This window comes from Salmo salar, chromosome 27 (assembly GCF_965601325.2).
Source record: "Salmo salar chromosome 27, fSalSal1, whole genome shotgun sequence".
Classification (NCBI taxonomy): Eukaryota; Metazoa; Chordata; class Actinopteri; order Salmoniformes; family Salmonidae; genus Salmo; species Salmo salar.
The window spans coordinates 6,834,516-6,853,897 of NC_138317.1; the positions used below are offsets into that span (position 1 = coordinate 6,834,516).

General features: G+C 43.2%; 1 protein-coding gene across 2 annotated transcripts in view; it reads right to left on the reverse strand.

Moving 5' to 3' along the window:
* LOC106588247 (histone-lysine N-methyltransferase 2B) overlaps positions 1–19,382 on the reverse strand; it is a 73,700-nt gene that overhangs the window by 11,922 nt on the left and 42,396 nt on the right. For both annotated transcript variants that reach the window (XM_082970334.1, XM_014177065.3), the window contains exons 21-23: positions 14,122–14,306; positions 10,707–10,804; positions 340–474 (exon numbers count right to left, since the gene is read on the reverse strand). In XM_082970334.1, coding sequence (XP_082826460.1) covers positions 340–474; positions 10,707–10,804; positions 14,122–14,306 — 418 coding nt within the window. The remainder of the gene's footprint in view (positions 1–339; positions 475–10,706; positions 10,805–14,121; positions 14,307–19,382) is intronic.

Here is a 19,382-nt window from a genome sequence, read left to right on the forward strand (position 1 = left end):
TAACGGAAAAGTCCCTGAAGAGTAAACATTCTCATAACTAAATGGGCATAACAGACTTGACAATTCTCTCTTTGGAACAATAAAGTTGATATCTTATGACAATATTAGAAACGGACAACTTAATACTTATGCCTGAATACAAAGCCTATCGGGTAAGGATGTACTCCAGCTTTGATATGTGGGAGGTGTATGAAATGTCACCCTATTCCCTACATAGTAAACCATGGGTTCTGGTCAAAAATAGTCCACTATATAGGACCCTGGTCAAAAGTAGTGCAGTTTATAGGGAACATGTTGCCATTTGAGATGCAACTATGGTGAATTTCTATGCATTCCTACCATGTGACGCCCCCTGGAGACAGCACTGTGTACTTGGAGCAGAGCTCCGTTGTCTTCGTACACCTCAGCGGACCACAGGCAGCAGTTAACGTGGGCCCACTCGTTCTGCCCCAGGTACAGCAGTCTGCCCGCGTCCTAAAATAAAGACGAGGACATTCAGATTTAGAACGGACCTGAGACAATAGCTGGTAATACCATTACTGTGGGAATGATGTACTATAGAATTGTTTCACAACTCCGGTCCTTGAGTACTCCCAAATAGAATACATTTTGTTGTAGCTGCATAAAAGCACACACGTAATTCAACTAGTCAAGTGCTTGATGACTAGTTGACTAGTTGAAATGTGTTCCCTTTCAGTCAGTTAACTTCAGTACAACATACTATGGGGTGTTCGGTTGAAGAATCTACAATCACTCCTGACAAGGCCAATGAAATCTGCGCCTCGCTGGAAGCCCCTCCTTCCACAGGTGGTAAGCGTAAGACTCAGATTCACTCTTTCAGTTATTCCGCTCTTCACCTTGGTGTGAACAGGAACATTTCATGCTAGTAAAACAAACAATTGGAACGAGACAATCTTACTTTGTGCCAACTAAACTGTCCCTTAGTGGTAGAGCGTGCCCCCCAACCCCCAATCCGTTTGTGTGCGAGATTAGAAGACGGCTTGCACAGTTCCCCTACTAGTTCGCAGCGCAGGTTCTCTTGACAAACGTGTAGCATTCTTTAAGGGGCTCTTTAACGATAATGACTTCCTCTCCCAGGTGCCTGTACCTCGGCTACAGGACGCGGAGATGGATTGGGTCGTTTGGTTACGGCCAAACAGGGTGCTACGTCAGCCATTGCCAGAGCCCATTGTGTAGGGCTGGGCGATATATTGAATTATGCTTAACAAAAATATAAACACAACATGTAAAGTGTTGGTCCCATGTTTCATGAACTGAAATAAAAGATCCCAGAAATGTTCCATAAGCATTCACAATTTTCCATTCTATCAAATTTTGTACACAAATTTGTTTACATCCCTGTTTGTGAGCATTTCTCCTTTACCAAGATAAACCATCCAGCTGGCAGGTGCGGCATTACAAGAAGCTGATTTAACAGCATAATGGTTACACAGGTGCACCTTGTGCTGGGAACAATAAAAGGCCACTCTAAAACATGCAGTTGTGTCACACAACACTGTGCCACAGATGTCTTAAGTTGAAGGAGCGTGCAATTGGCAGGCTGACTGCAGAAAAGTCCACCAGAGCTGTTGCCAGAGAATTGAATGTTGATTTCTCTACCATAATCCACTTCCGACAGCTTTAGAGTATTTGGCAGGCCGGTTAACTGGCCTCACAACCACAGACCATGTATAACCACGCCAGCCCAGGATCTCGACATCCAGCTTCTTCAACTGCGGGATCATCTGTAACCAGCCACCCGGAAGGCTAATGAAACTGTGGGTTTGCACAATCAATGAATTTCTGCTGTCAAAACCATCTCAGGGAGACTCATCTGTGTGCTTGTCGTCCTCTCCAGGATCTTGATCTGACTGCAGTTCGGCGTCTTAACCGACTTCAGTGGGCAAATTCTCACCTTCGATGGCAACTGGCACCCTGGAGAATTGTGCTCTTCACGGATGAATCACGGTTTCAACTGTACCGGGTAGATGGCGTTGTGTGGCGAGCGGTTTGCTGATGTCAACGTTGTGAACAGAGTGCCCCATGGTGGCAGTGGGGTTATGGTATGGGCAGGGATAAGCTATGGACAACGAACACAATTGCATTTTATCAATAGCAATTTGAATGCACAGAGATACCGTGATGAGATCCTGAGGCCTATTGTCGTGCCATTCATCCGCCGCCATCACCTTATTTTTCAACATGATAATGCACAACCCCATGTCGCAAAGATCTGAACACAATTCCTGGAAGCTGAAAATGTCCCAGTTCTTCCATGGCCTACATACTCACCAGACATGTCACCCATTGAGCATGTTTGGGATGCAATGGATCGACGTGTACGACAGTGTGTTCCAGTTCTCACCAATATCCAGCAACTTCGCACAGCCATTGAAGAGTGGAACACAATTCCACAGGCCACAATCAACAGCCTGATCAACTCTATGTGAAGGAAATGTGTATCGCTGCATGAGGCAAATGGTGGTCACACCAGATACTAACTGGTTTTCTGATCCACGCCTATACCTTTTTTTAAAGGTATCTGTGACCAACAGATGCATACCTATATTCCCAGTCATGTGAAATACATAGATTAGGGCGTAATACATTTATTTCAATTGACTGATTTCCTTATATAAACAGTAACTCAGTAAAAAAATTGAAATTGTTGCAATTTGCTTTTATATTTTTGTTCAGTGTATTTTGATAAAATAATGACATTAGTGGGTTTTATGGTTGTGGAAAGCTTATAGCCTAGGTATAATTTCACAAGCCTTGAATACATTTGATGATTGACGACTGTTCGATATGCAGTGCATTTGACCTTTAAAATAGTACAACAAAACTTATTTAGAGAAAACAAACAAATCTAGATGTATATCGTGAATAGCCCATACATTTTTTTTTTTTTATTAAATATGATTTTTAAGCCATATCGCTCAGCCCTACCCCTGTGCCCAAAAGGGACTGGGCTTCATCCAGGCTAAACAGTTTCACGGAAGCACAGCTTATTTTGGAAGCTCGTCAATTTTTAAAACCCCCTCTGTTATCCTGCGTTCCTTGGTGTTCACAGGGTTCAAGGGTTATATCAATCTCCCAGGGTGATAATTATAAATTGGCAGATTTGCTCTCAGTCCACAAGGGGGCACTCACCCATAGGTGGCTCACTACTTGGATTCATTGCTGATTCGTGCCTGTAGATCACTAGTCCCTATGAGGTGCTTAGTGACACAGGTTATAGGTTCTATAAGCGATTGGTTGCATTCCTGTGAATTAAATTCAATTACAAATCACCCATCTTACCACAGAAGGGATCGGTTTTTCAGAGCAGTCTGTCCCTTTTCCAGCTGGGTTACAAGGTGCTGTGGCACCGGTACCTATGACAACCTTCATGATAGCGGTTTTCTCCTGGGTAAATGTTTAATGGGTGCTGTCCAGTGCTGGGTGCCAGCCGGTTATTGGGACGCATCTTACCGCCTAAACCGACTGACGTTCGTTGTGACCGAAGTACCCCCAAGGGGCACTGCAAATCGGGGTACTTCACTGATTGCCAGAGCCCCTGAACCCAGAGTGGACCGGGCTTCAGGCAAACCTTGGCACATAAACAGTTGTGTCAACCGAAAGTTCCACATTGTTCATATGTGACAAAAGTGTTGCATCTCCCACATGTGGGTACAATGAAAAATGTCCCTTCTCCACATTTATACACGTGGTGGTTGAGAGCGGTGGAAAGGGAAAAATAACCAATATCTCCCAGTCTACACTTGACGGGAGGCTCGCTGTCGGCTCCAACCAATGGCCTGCATGCGCAGCGTTGCTCTGGATCATGCGAACATTGACGTCAGGGTACAGGCTACAATTTCTTGCGTTTCCCCCATGCTTCAGCGACGTCAAAATGTTGACTGTTTCGGAGGCCTCAGTGCCCGGTTTGAGGGAGGGAATATCCTCCCGTCTCCAGACGCGGGCAATACGATTTCTATGTCGGATCCAGGACGGCTGGTACAGCCAGTATTTCCTGGTTCTGGAAAGGGGTCGGGACTTTACGCCCGGGTCCTCAGCAAGCATCTCAGAGTTCACACATTCAAAATTCTCACAAATCAGAGGCTATTACGGTCTGTGCGTCCCAGCGATTTGTTCACCATCAACCTAATGGAAGCGTACTTTCATGTGCCCCAGTCACAGAAAGTTTTGGAGGTTCCATTACGGGGTGACACCCTACAAGTTTTTGGTCCTCCCGTTTAGCTTGTCCCTCTCACCTCAAATATTTTGGTGGAGGCGGCTCTGGCACCAATGGCAGCCATGGTTCGCTGAGGTCATTCGCTTTATAGGCGGGGACCCGTGGCCACTCCCGTTGTGCAGGGACCTGTTGTCCCAGGCGCACAGGGCAGAAATCTTATTCCTATGGGCATGGCCAATCTGATGACAAGAGGTTTACCTCCGAATGTTATTGCTACCATTCAGTCTGCAAGGGCACCCTCCATGAGAGAGCTGTATGCATATAAATGGCAAGCGTTTGAGCTGTGGTCAAGATAAAGGGATTGTTCCTTTTCGGTGCTCTGTGAGGGATATCCTTATGTCCTACAGGAGCTTTTTGAGCAGGGACGGGTATTCTCCACTTTAAAAGTGTACATGGCCGCTATCTCAGTGTTTCACGTGGGAATTGACAGAGCTACACCGGAGGCCCACCCCGTTTGCGCGGTTACTGAAAGGTGTACATCGTCTCAGACCGCCCAAATGAGACTTGCCTCTGGTTTTGGAGAAACTGTGTGCTTCCCCCTTCAAGCCTCTGGATCTTAAGATCCTCTTCTACAAAACTTTGCCGCTTAGCTTAGGATAGCATAGCTCTGGACTCGGCTGAACGCGTTGGGGATAGCATAGCTTAGGATAGCATAGCTCTGGCCTCGGCTGAACGCGTTGGGGATAGCATAGCTTAGGATAGCATAGCTCTGGCCTCGGCTGAACGCGTTGGGGATAGCATAGCATAGCTCTGGCCTCAGCTGAACGCGTTGGGGACCTACACGCATTATACATTTTTACATTTACATTTTAGTCATTTAGCCGACGCTCTTATCCAGAGCGACTTACAGTAGTCAATGCATACATTTCATAAATTTTTTATTTTTTTTTCCTACTGGTCCCCCGTGGGAATTGAACCCACAACCCTGGCGTTGCAAACACCATGCTCTACCAACTGAGCCACAGGGAAGGCTGTTATCCGTACACACTTCCCGCACTCAGCGAATGTAAGGTGATATTGCGTCCAAATGTGGCCTTTTCATGGCTATAACCTGCAGGTCCTTAGCTTTAAACCATTTCAATTTTTGCCTGTTCATTTTGTTTCTGAAGAGCAAAAGAGGTTACATGCCCCGTGTGAGCTTTACGCACGTACATCGAATGGATGTCCAGTTACGGTGCCTTCAGAAAGTATTCATATCCCTTGACTTATTCCACATTTTGTGTTACAGCTTGAATTCAAAATGGATTATATCAAACCAAAAATCTCACCCATCTACACACAATACCCGCATTATCACAAAGTGAAAATGTTTTTGTTTTTTTAAATAGTTGCAAATTTATTGAAAAGTCAAAACTTTGTAGAAACACCTTTGGTGGTGATTACAGCTGAGAGTCTTTTGGAGTCAGTCATGAGCTTTCCACACCTGTAATTGTGCAACATTTACCCATTATTCTTCCAAATTATTCAAGCTCTGTCAAATTGCTTGTTGATCACTGCAACACAACCATTTTTAGGTCTTGCCATGTAACTTGGCCACTCAGGAACATTCAATGTCTTCGTGGTAAGCAACTCCAGTGTAGATTTGGCCTTGTGTTTTAGGTTATTGTCCTGCTGAAATGTGAATTCATCTTGCATTGTGTGGTGGAAAGCAGACTGAGCCAGGTTTTCCTCTAGGATTTTGCCTGTGCTTAGATTCATTCAGTTTATTTTTTATCCTGAAAAACTCCCCAGTCCTTAACAATTACAAACTTATCCATAACATGATGCAACCATCACTATGCTTGAAAATACGGAGAGTGGTACTCAGTAATGTGCTGTATTTGCCCCAAACACAGCACTTTGTATTCAGGACAAAAAGTACATTTCTTTGCCACAGTTTTTTTGCAGTATTACTTTAGTCCCTTGCTGCAAACAGGATGCATGTTTTGGAATATTTTTTATTCTGTACAGGCTTCCTTCTTTTCACTCTGTCAAATAGGTTATGTGGCTCAGTTGGTAGAGCATGGTGTTTGCAACGCCAGCATGGTGTGTGCAACACCAGGGTTGTGGGTTCAATTCCCACGGGGGGCCAGTACAAAAAAGTGAAATGTATGCATTCACTACTGTAAGTCGCTCTGGATAAGAGCGTCTGCTAAATGACTAAAATGTAAAGTTGTTGATCCATCTTCAGTTCTCCTTTCACAGCCATTAAACTGTTTTGTATTGTTGTGGTGTTGTGGTGATCCAACGTGTAATTGGAAATCCTCCCTGGTATCTGTGGTTGAATCTGTGTTTGAAATTCACTGCGCGACTGAGGGACCTTACAGATAATTGTATGTCTGGGGTACAGAGATGAGGTAGTCATTCAAAAATAATGTTAAAAAGCATTATTGCACACAGAACGAGTTCATTTTTAATCTTGAACTCAAGACATTTCAGCTTTAAATGTTTTATTAATTTGTAAAAATGTCCTAAAAACATCATTCCACTTGGACATTATGGGGTATTGTGTGTAGGCCAGTGACCAAAAAACTCAATTTAAATCGAAAAAAAAAAATACAACTAAAATTGGAAAAGGTCAAGGGGTGTGAATAGGACTGTTGCGGTGACCATATTACTGCCACACCGGCAGTCACGAGTCATGAAGGCAGTCAAATTCACGTGATCATTTAGCCACTGTAATTAGGCTTCTCCAAGCAATGCTGCTGGTCATTAGTAGCCTACCAAACTTGCTAACTGCCTGGTACCTGGTAGTCAGCACTCTATTGTCCCTCTAATCACTCTGACATCAATGCAAATGTAATGGGAAATCTAATCAAACACTTCATGAGAGCCCATGAGCTCATGTTGGGCAACATTTCTATAGGCTATGCAATTGCGTGCGAGAACAGAGTGATGGACTTTATTAAAAAGAGGAAGATCCCATCACCTTTCTATAGACTAGGCCTACTATATTTATTTATCAACCTTCCTAATATTAAGCACATTATTTAATCTTTACAACAGGAGTATAGCCTACCTGGCTGGCATAAAAATAAACCACAGGGAAAAGTGTTCTCCATTCACTTTTTAAGTGCATAGATGACATGTATTTTTTCCCGCTGCCTGTTTCGATACAGGTGCATAATAACGGTTCATTCGAAATAAAACATTTCACACAGATATTATTTAGTATAAGACCAGATTAAATCAAGAATAGTCTGATGGGTGCTAATATTAGCCTATCACTTGTGAATGCCTTTTTGCTGCCAATTTTTCTAATCATTGGTCGCACACCTCATGTAACCTCTCCGATAGGCATATATGTGTTAAGGTTTGTATCACAACTAAAGTGGCCAAATAACTTCTTAAAATTAAGCACAATCCACTTTGCAAGGGGTGTAGAGCCTAACTGGCATAAGCAGCACATGAGTTTCAAGTTTGGGGAAGATAATTTTCACCATAAAAATGCACCTTCATAATAAATGCATTAGATGCATAATTGCATTTGCAGTCACTTTTGATAATGGTGTTTTCTTGCTAATAGAACATTCACACTTATAGCCTACTACCATGTGCGCATTGCTGCGCTTATAATGCAAAGAAATAGCCTAATAGTTTATCAACATTTGAAGCTAAACGTTCTGATCTGTTGTGTCAGCCACATCGCGTAAAAATGCTGGTGGGTGTATTAATTTGGGCCTACTTTTTTATTATGAGGGATAGTAGATTGACATAAACTAGTGCTTTTGCTGTTCGCTAGACCTACTCATCTTGATGGCTGACGAAAAGTAAATGTGGACAGTTCTTCCAATATCTTCAACATGCACCTCGGAATGCCGCAGTGAAGTGCTTGTCTCATTGTGAATGAGTGACTGATGAAGTGTGTACAGCCTGCGCAAAAAAACAAAGCAGAGCTCATGCCTTTCAAGCAAATTGGAAACAGTCTATCACAGTCCCATCCATTTTGTCACCAAAACCCATTTACCACTGTGACCTGTATGTTCTTGTTGGCTGGCCCTCGCTTCATATTCATCACCAAACCCACTGGCTCCAGGTAGGTAAAGCCATCAGCTGTCAGAGCAGCTTACAGATCATTGCACCTGTACATAGCCCATCCAACTACCTCATCCCCGTATTGTTTTTTTTTCTCCTTTGCACCCCAGTATCTCAACTTGCACATTCATCTTCTGCACATCTACCACTCCAGTGTTTAATTGCAAAATTGTAATTACTTCACCACTACGGCCTATTTATTGCCTTACCTCCCTAATTTTACCTAATATTTGCACACACTGTATATAGACTTCTCTATTGTGTTATTGACTGTACGTTTGTTAATTCCATGTGTAACTCTGTGTTGTTTGTGTCGCACTGCTTTGCTTTATCTTGGCCAGGTCGCAGTTGTAAATGAGAACTTGTTCTCAACTGGCCTACCTGGTTAAATAAATGTCAAATAAAAACCTTTCAAGTGACTTTTTTCAAATCATAGTCGCATCATGCAGCATTACAATGTATTAAAAAAATCTAAACATATAGTCCAACGTTTGTAGAACAACTAAAGTAATTAATGTAACTAAAGAAAGAATATAGGAACACCTATTTCTTTGTTAAGCACTCAACACAGAATAGCCGCATGTGTGCACTACCTCAAATCGTTTGAAGAAAATATCCTTTATTTTATTCAGCTTTGTTCAATTTTATTCTTCATACTATAATATAAAATTATGCCACGCAATTCTAAGCAAAACTTGTCTGCTAAATGAACTAGTGAAGCCCACAGGCATTTGGCAAAGCCACATCAGGACAACTCAGAGTATGCAAATTCTGTTCTGAAATAAGACTACATTTTCTTCATATCATGCTTCTTTAGACCTGTCTAAAATAAATTGATTTATTGTGAAGGTGTAGGCTATATTACATGGATTTATTAGACTTAAAAAAAAAAAAAAAAAAAGGTAGATGTTCCAAAGGTCTGCATCAGTGGCTTGTAGGCTGTGTGTGGAAGCCAGGAGATGGTAAATGTGTTTATGTTAATTAAACGGTAAATTACCGTGAGACTGACAGTTATTTGCTTGATAATCACCAGCTGACAAAAGTATTCAGACCATTTGCTATGAGACTCGAAACTGAGCTCAGGTGCATCCTGTTTCCATTGATCATCCTTGAGATGTTTCTACAACTTGGAGTCCACCTGTGGTAAATTCAATTGATTGGACATGATTTGGAAAGAAATACATGTCTATATAAAAAGGTCCCACAGTTGACAGTGCATGTCAGACCAAAAACCAAGCCATGAGGTCGAAGGAATTGTCCGTAGAGCTCCGAGACAGGATTGTGTCGATGCACATATCTGGGGGAAGGTCACCAAAAAAAATGTCTGCAGCATTGAAGGTCCCCAAGAACACAGTGGCCTCCATCATTCTTAAATGGAAGAAGTTTGGAATCACCAAGACACTTCCTAGAGCTGGCCGTCCGGCCAAACTGAGCAATTGGGGGAGAAGGGCCTTGGTCATGGAGCTGACCAAGAACCGATGGTCACTCTGCCAGAGCTCCAGAGTTCCTCTGTGGAGATGGGAGAACCTTCCAGAAGGACAACCATCTCTGCAGCACTCCACCAATCAGGTCTTTATGGAGGAGTGGCCAGACAAAAGCCACTCCTCAGTAAAAGGCACATGACAGCCCACTTGGAGTTTGCCAAAAGGCACCTCAGGACTCTCAGACCATGAGAAACTAGATTCTCTTGTCTGATGAAACCAAAATTGAACTCTTTGGCCTGAATGCCAAGCGTCACGTCTGGCGGAAACCTGGCACCATCCCTACAGTGAAGCATGATGGTGGCAGCATCATGCTGTGGGGATGACTTTCAGTGTCAGGGAATGGGAGACTAGTCAGGATCAAGGGAAAGATGAACAGAGCAAAATATAGAGCGATTCTTGATGAAAACCTGCTCCAGAGCACTCAGGACCTCAGACTGGGGCGAACGTTCACCTTTCAACAGGACAACGACCCTAAGTACACAGCCAAGACAACGCAGGAGTGGCTTCGGGACAAGTTTCTGAATATCCTTGAGTGGCCCAGCCAGAGCCCGGACTTAAACCCGATCAAACATCTCTGGATAGACCTGAAAATAGCTGTGCAGCGACGCTCCCCAGCCTGACAGAGCTTGAGAGGATCTGCAGAGAAGAATGAGAGAAACTCCCCAAAGACAGGTGTGCCAAGGTTGCAGCGTCATACCCAAGAAGAACTAAGACTGTAATCTCTGCCAAAGGTGCTTCAATAAATTACTGAGTAAAGAGTCTGAATACTGTGATATTTCATTTTTAAAAACCTGTTTTTGATTTGTCGTTATGGGTATTGTGTGTAGATTGAGGAGACCTTTTTAATCCATTTTTGAATAAAGCTGTAACGTAACAAAATATTAAGGGGTCTGAATACTTCCCGAATGCACTATGTATGATATCCGGTTTTACTGAGTGGGATCTGTACAGAGGTGGGCAGAAGAACTCACGTTGGGTGTGGCGTCACCACACTGTTGGCAGAGTGCACACTGCCTCTCATCTTTGGTCAGGTCGAGTTCCAGGGCCCCGGTTACAGCACCATTTGTACCTAGACAAGATACACCAAACACATTCATTATTTAATTGTCCCTTCACATGGTTAGGACCAAGGAAAATGCGAAATCAGTCAATGCACACTACAAAGATCTTCTTGTGCTGGTGAATGGGGTTACATGTCTGCTTTAAGACTAGTCCCAAATGGCACCCTATTCTAACAGAGCTCTGGAAAAAAATTAAGAGACCACTGCAAAATGATCAGTTTCTCTGGTTTTACTATTTATAGAACTGCCAAAGGGGGCGGTGTTGCAATCTAATGCAAAGATAGTAATACAGAACTCTGCAGGCTATCCAAGTCTGTACCAAAACAATTCCAGCTTCTACTTCTAAAAATTCACCTTTCCAGAAACAAGTCTCTCACTGTTGCCGCTTGCTATAGACCTCCCTCTGCCCCCAGCTGTGCCCTCGATACCATATGTGAATTGATTGCCCCCCATCTATCTTCTGAGCTCGTGCTACTAGGTGACCTAAACTGGGACATGCTTAACACCCCGGCCATCCTACAATCTAAGCTTGATGCCCTCAAACTCACACAAATTATCAATGAACCTACCAGGTACAACCCCAAATCCGTAAACACAGGCACCCTCATAGACGTCATCCTAACTAACTCGCCCTCCAAATACACTTCTGCTGTTTTCAATCAAGGCCTCATTGCCTGCATCCGTAATGGGTCTGCGACCAAACGACCACCCCTCATCACTGTCAAACACTCCCTAAAACACTTCTGCGAGCAGGCCTTTCTAATCAACCTTGCCGGGGTATCCTGGAATGACATTGACCTCATCCCCGTCAGTAGATGATGCCTGGTTATTCTTTAAAAGTGCCTTCCTCACCATCTTAAATAAGCATGCCCCACTCAAAAATTTTAGAACTAGGAATAGATATAGTCCTTGGTTCACTCCAGACCTGTCTGCCCTTGACCAGCACAAAAACATCCTGTGGCGTTCTGCATTAACATCGAACAGCCCCCGTGATATGCAACTTAAGAATTAGAAAAGCTAAGGCTAGCTTTTTCAAACAGAAATTTGCATCCTGTAGTACTAACACAAAAAAGTTCTGGGACAATGTAAAGTCCACGGAGAATAAGAGCACCTCCTCCCAGCTGCCCACTGCTCTGAGGCTAGGAAACACTTACCACCGATAAATCCACTATAATTGAGAATTTCAATAAGCATTTCTCTACAGCTGGCCATGCTTTCCACCTGGCTACCTCTACCCCGGTCAACTGCCCGGCACCCTCCACAGCAACCCGCCAAAGCCTCCACCATTTGTCCTTCACCCAAATCCAGATAGCCGATGTTCTGAAAGAGCTGCAAAATCTGGACCCATACAAATCAGCCGGGCTAGACAATCTGGACCCTCACTTTCTAAAAATGGTCTGCCGAAATTGTTGCAACCCCTATTACTAGCCTGTTCAACCTCTCTTTCATATCATCTGAGATTCCCAAAGATTGGAAAGCTGCTGCGGTCATCCCCCTCTTCAAAGGGGGTGACACTCTAGACCCACACTGCTACAGACCTATATCTATCCTACCCTGTCTTTCTAAGGTCTTCGAAAGCCAAGTTAACAGATTACCGACCATTTCGAATCCCACCGCACCTTCTCCGCTATGCAATCTGGTTTCAGAGCTTCTGTGGCCTCCAACTGCTCTTAAACGCAGGTAAAACTAAATGCATGCTATTTAATGGATCACTGCCCGCACCTGCTCGCACTGGACGGCTCTGACTTAGAATACGTGGACAACTACAAATACCTGGGTGTCTGGTTAGACTGTAAACTCTCCTTCCAGACTCACATTAAGCATCTCCAATCCAAAATTAAATCTAGAATAGGCTTCCTATATCGCAACAAAGCATCCTTAACTCATGCTGCCAAACACACCCTCATAAAACTGACCATCCTACCGATCCTCGACTTCGGTGATGTCATCTATAAAATAGCCTCCAACACTCTACTCAGTGCCATCCGTTTTGTCACCAAAGCCCCTTACACTACCCACCATTGCGACCTGTACACTCTCGTTGGTTGGCCCTCGCTTCATACTCGTCGCCAAACCCACTGGCTACAGGTGATCTACAAGTCTCTGCTAGGTAAAGCCCCGCCTTATCTCAGCTCACTGGTCACCATAGCAGCACCCACTCATACCTGCTGGAGCGCATGCTACATCTCACTGGTCACCCCCAAAGCCAATTCCTCCTTTGGCCGCATTTCCTTCCAGTTCTCTGCTGCCACTGACTGGAACGAACTGCAAAAATCTCTGAAGCTGGAGACTCATATCTCCCTCACTAGCTTTAAGCACCAGCTGTCAGAGCAGCTCACAGATCACTGCACATAGCCCATCTATCTACCTACCTCATCCCCATACTGTATTTATTTATTTATCTTGCTCCTTTGCACCCCAGTATCTCTACTTGCACATTCATCTTCTGCACATCTACCATTCCAGTGTTTAATTGCTATATTGTAATTACTTCGCCACCATGGCCTATTTATTGCCTTAACTTACCTCATTTGCACTCACTGTATATAGACTTTTTGTTTTCTTTTGTTCTACAGACAAATCTGCCTGATTCCAGCCTTGCTGAAGCACCCCCAGATCACCGATCCTCCACCAAATGTCACTGTGGGTGCGAGACCTGGAGAGGCCTACAAGCCACAGTGTCTCGCATCCACTGTGAAATTTGGTGGAGGATCGGTGATGATCTGGGGGTGCTTCAGCAAGGCTGGAATCAGGCAGATTTGTCTTTGTGAAGGACGCATAATTCAAGCCACGTACAAGGTTGTCCTGGAAGAAAACTTTCTTGCTTCTTTCTACTCTGACAATGTTCCCCAACTCTGAGGATGGGTTTTTCCAGCAGGACAATGCTCCATGCCAAGACGCATGAAAGCTGTGATTGGAATAACCCTGATTTTCACCAAATTATGATTTCTGAACACTTCCTAAGTTAAAACACGAGTATTGTGTTGTTTAAACGGATATGAACTCATTTTCTTTGCATTATTTGAGGTCTGACAAATAACAAAAAAGATGCAGTGTTATGACCAGTTGTCATTTTCTGCAAATAAATGCTCTAAATGACAATATTTTTAATTTGGAATTTGGGAGAAATGTTGTCAGTAGTTTATAGAATAAAACAAAAATGTTAATTTTACCCAAACACATACCTATAAATAGTAAAACCAGAGAAACTGATCATTTTGCAGTGGTCTCTTAATTTACAGAGCTGTATAGTGCACTACAGTTGACCATAGCCCTATGCCCATGACCAGACTCCCTATTTGGGAAACAGCCATAGACTACATACCTTGGGATTTGAGTGGGAGGCCCTCCAGCGCCCAGGGCTGATGGGTGGTGACTGAGGATGGGGGAGGGATGGTGTTCCCCTGCTGGAGAAACCCTGAACCCCTGGTAACTTGGTACGTCCTCTCCAGCCACTGTGCATAGCTGTGCTCCATAGATGGAGGAAGAACTGCCTCGGGGAGCATACCACTGAGACAGAAGAGGGGGCAGACTTGCTCAGCAAGAGAATTTTTAACCCATAAGAGTCCAAGTCCTGTCTAAGTCAGGGGAAGGGGGGGGCGTGCTGCAAGCTATATGAAATTGTTCATACCAAGGATCATTTAGCTATTTGATTTGGAATTTTACGACCCCTTTAAGTAGCAAACATATAAGAAAAATAGCATTTTGCCTTACTGCTATTAGCACATACAAACACAACGAATAACAGATTCAATAGAGATAGTCTACCCCCCCCACACACACTAAAAAAGGAAGTTTGTTTGGAAGTGCCTGTGCTATATCTAAGGCACTGCGCCTCAGTGCTAGAGGCGTCACTACAGACACCCTGGTTCGAATCCAGGCTGTATCACAACCGGCCGTGATTGGGAATCCCATATGGTGGCTCAATAGGCCCAGCGTCGTCCGGGTTTGGCTGGTGTAGGCCGTCATTGTAAATAAGAATTTGTTCTTAACTGACTTGCCTAGTTAAATAAAAGGTTAAATAATTTAAAATAATAAAAAATATGCGATTTAAGAAAGATCAGGAAACGTGTTTAACCCCTTATTTTTGGCACTAAACAGTCTAAGCCTGAAGAGTGGGGGGGGGGGGGGTTCCCTACTAAGCTACACGACATGACCAAAAATATGTGGACACCTGCTCATCAAACATCTCATTCCAAAATCATGAGCATTAATATGAAGTTGGTCCCCCCTTTTGCTGCTATAACAGCCTCCACTCTTCTGGAAAGGCTTTCCACTAGATGTTGGGAACATTGCCACGGAGACTTGATTCCATTCAGCCACAAAAGCATTAGTGAGGTCAGGGACTGATGTTGGGCGATTAGGCCTGGCTCGCAGACGGCGTTCCAATTCATCCCAAAGGTGTTTGATGGGGGCTGAGGTCAGGGCTCTGTGCAGGCCTTTCAAGTTCTTCCACACATATCTTTTCCACACAGATAATTTCTGAAAGGACCGCACTTTGTGCACGGGGGCATTGTCATGCTGAAACAAGAAATGGCCTTCACCAAACTGTTGCCACAAAGTTGGAAGCACAGAATCATTTAGAATTTCATTGTATGCTGTAGCGTTATGATTACACTTCACTGGAACTAAGGGGCCTAGCCCGAACAATGAAAAACAGCCCCAGACCATTATTCCAACTCCACCAAACTTTACAGTTGGCACCATGTATTGGGGCAGGTAGCATTCTCTGAAATTATTTGTTGACAAGGTGGCATCTTATGATGGTGCCACATTGAAAGTCACTGAACTCTTCAGAAGGCCATTCTACTGCCAATGTTTGTCTATGGCAATTGCATGTCTGTGTGCTCGATTTTACACACGTCAGCAACAGGTGTGGCTGAAATAGACAAAACCATTCATTTTGTCTACATACTTTGTATCTCGAATAGTTTTAATTAGGTCATACCTAGGATCATTTTGCCATTTGATTTAGAATTTTAAGACCACTTGAAGTATCAAAGAAATACATAAAACAATTATTTAATTATTTGGCCTTAATGCTATTAGCCCATACAAACGCATTGAATAACTTTGATTCACTACATGGAACAACAAATAGTCCCCCACCCTAAAAAATCAAAATGAAGTTGGTTCTGAAGTGTCTGTTATACAGTGCATATTCAGAAAGTATTCAGACACATTCACACACTGTGTTACGATACAGCCTTAACCTAAAATGTATTTTAAAAAACAATACACACACACACACACACACACAATATACAGCATAATGACAAAGAAAAAACAGGTTTAAAAAAAAAAAATTAAAAGGTATAAAGCTACAAGCTTGGCACACCTGTATTTTGGAAGTTTCTCCCATTCTTCTCTGCAGATCCTCTCAAGCGCTGTCATGTTGGATGGGAAGCATCGCTGCACAGCTATTTTCAGGTCTCTCCAGAGATGTTTGATCGGATTCAAGTCCAGGCTCTGGCTGGGCAACTCAAGGACATTTAGAGAGTTCAGAGTCCCAAAGCCACTCCTGTGTTGTCTTGGCTGTGTGCTTAGGGATGTTGTCCTGTTGGAAGGTGAAACTTCACCTCAGTCTGAGGTACTTTGCGCTCTGGAGCAGGTTTTCATCAAGGATCTCTGATCTTTGCTCAGTTCATCTTTCCCTCGATCCTGACTAGTCTCCCAGTCCTTGCTTCTAAAAAAACATCCCCACAGCATGATGCTGACGCCACCACCATGCTTCACAGTAGGGATGGTGCCAGGTTTGCCTGGTTTCACCCAGACATAACCCTTGGCATTCAGGCCAAAGAGTTCAATCTTATTTACACCAGACTAGAGAATCTAAGTGTCCTTTAGGTGCCTTTTGGCAAACTCCAAGCGGTCGGTCATGCGCCTTTAATTGAGTGGCGGCTTCCGTCTGGCCACTCTACCATAAAAGGCCTGACTGGTGGAGTGCTGCAGAGATGGGAGCACCTTCCAGAAGCACAACCATCTCCACAGAAGAACTCCGGAACCATGTCAGAGTGACCATCAGGTTCTTGGTAACCTTCATGACCAACGCCATTCTCCACCGATTGCTCAGTTTGGCACTGCAGCCAGCTCTAGGAAGAGTCGTGGTGGATCAAAACTTCTTCCATTTAAGAATGATGGAGGCCACTGTATTCTTGGGGACCTTCAATGCTGCAGACATTTTTTGGTGTCCTTCCCCAGATCTGTGCCTCGACACAATCCTGTCTCGGAGCTCTACGGACAATTTCTTCGACCTCATGGCTTGGTTTTTGCTCTGAAATGCACCGTCAACTGTGGGACCTTATATAGACAGATGTGTGCCTTTCTAAATCATGTCCAATCAATTTAATTCGAGGTCGACTACAAGTTGAAGAAACATCAAGGATGCTCAATGTTAACAGGATACACCTGAGCTCAATGTACACCTGAGTCTCAATATTTTTTTTATATAAATTCTCAGTAAAAATTGCTTTGTCATTATGTATTGTGTTTAGATTGATGAGGAAAAAATGCAATTTTATCCAATTTAGAATAAGGTTGCAACGTAACAAAATGTGGAAAAAGTGAAGAGGTCTGAAAACTTTCCGAATACACTGTATATCTGAGTGATACAGTATAAGAAAGAACAGGAAACAATTATTAATGTTTTATTACATGTACTTAACCCCTTATTTTTGGCACTAAACAGTGTCTCACACACACACACACAGTTGAAGTCGGAAGTTCACATAGACCTTAGCCAAATACATTTAAACTCAGTTTTTCACAATTCCTGACATTTAATACTAGTAAAAATTCCCTGTCTTAGGTCAGTTAGGATCACCACGTTATTTTAAGAATGTGAAATGTAATAATAGTAGAGAGAACGATTTATTTCAGCTTTTATTTCTTTCACCACATTCCCAGTGGATCAGAAGTTTACATACACTCAATTAGTATTTGGTAGCATTGCCTTTCAATTGTTTAACTTGGGTCAAATGTTTACAGTAGCCTTCCACAAGCTTTCCACAATAAGTTGGGTGAATTTTGGCCCATTCCTCCTGACAGAGCTGGTGTAACTGAGTTTGTAGGTATCTTTGCTCGCAGCCGCTTTTTCAGTTCTTCCCACACATTTTCAATAGGATTGATGTCAGGGCTTTGTGATGGCCACTCCAATACCTTGACTTTGGTGTCCTTAAGCCATTTTGCCACAACTTTGGAAGTATGCTTGGGATCATTGTCCATTTGGAAGACTCATTTGCGACCAAGCTTTAACTTCCTGACTGATGTCTTGAGATGTTGCTTCAATATATCCACATAATTTTTCTGCCTCGTGATGCCATCTATTTTGTGCTTCACGGTTGGGATGGTGTTCTTCGGCTTGCAAGCTCCCCCTTTTTCCTCCAAACATAACGATTGTCATTATGACCAAACAGTTCTATTTGAGTTTCATCAGACCAAAGGACATATCTCCAAAAAGTACAATCTTTGTCCCCATGTGCAGTTGCAAACTGTAGTTTGGCTTTTTTATGGCGGTATTGCTGAGCGGCCTTTTAGGTTATGTCGATATAGGACTCATTTTACTGTGGATACAGATACTTTTGTACCGGTTTCCTTTAGCATCTTCACAAGGTCCTTTGCTGTTGTTCTGGGATTGATTTGCACTTTTCGCACCAAAGTACGTTCATCTCTAGGAGACAGAACGCGTCTCCTTCCTGAGCGGTATGACAGCTGCGTGGTCCCATCATGTTCATAATTTCATACTATTGTTTGTGCAGATGAACGTGGTACCTTCAGGCGTTTGGAAATTGCTCCCAAGGATGAACCAAACTTTTGGAGGTCTCCAATTTTTCTTTCTGAGGTCTTGGCTGATTTCTTTTGATTTTCCCATGATGTCAAGCAAAGAGGCACTGAGTTTGAAGGTAGGCCTTGAAATACATCCACAGGTACACCTCCAATTGACTCAAATTATGTCAATTAGCCTATCAGAAACGTCTAAAGCCATGACGATATTTTCTGGAATTTTCCAAGCTGTTTAAAGGCACAGTCAACTTAGTGTATGTAAACTTCTGACCTACTGGAATTGTGATACAGTGAATTACAAGTGAAATAATCTGTCTGTAAACAATTGTTGGAAAAATGACTTGTGTCATGCACAAAGTAGATGTCCTAACCGACTTGCCAAAACTATAGTTTGTTAACAAGAAATTTGTGGAGTGGTTGAAAAACAAGTTTTAATGACTCCAACCTAAGTGTATGTAAACATACATTATTTTTCAACTGGTACGGGGGAGCTTCAGATGAGTCTTGTGAGCGTCCTAGAGCAACACAACATGTACGTGTTCTTACATTTACATTTTAGTCATTTAGCAGACGCTCTTATCCAGAGCGACTTACAGTAGTGAATACATTTCATACATTTTTCCCCCCCCTTTTTTTTTCTCCGTACTGGTCCCCCGTGTTAATCGAACCCACAACCCTGGCGTTGCAAACACCATGCTCTACCAACTGAGCCACACCTTTCCACAAAGTTCTTATAGGCACTATAGTATTGCCAGCCTAATCTCGGGAGTTGATAGGCTTGAAGTCATGAACAGCGCTGTGCTT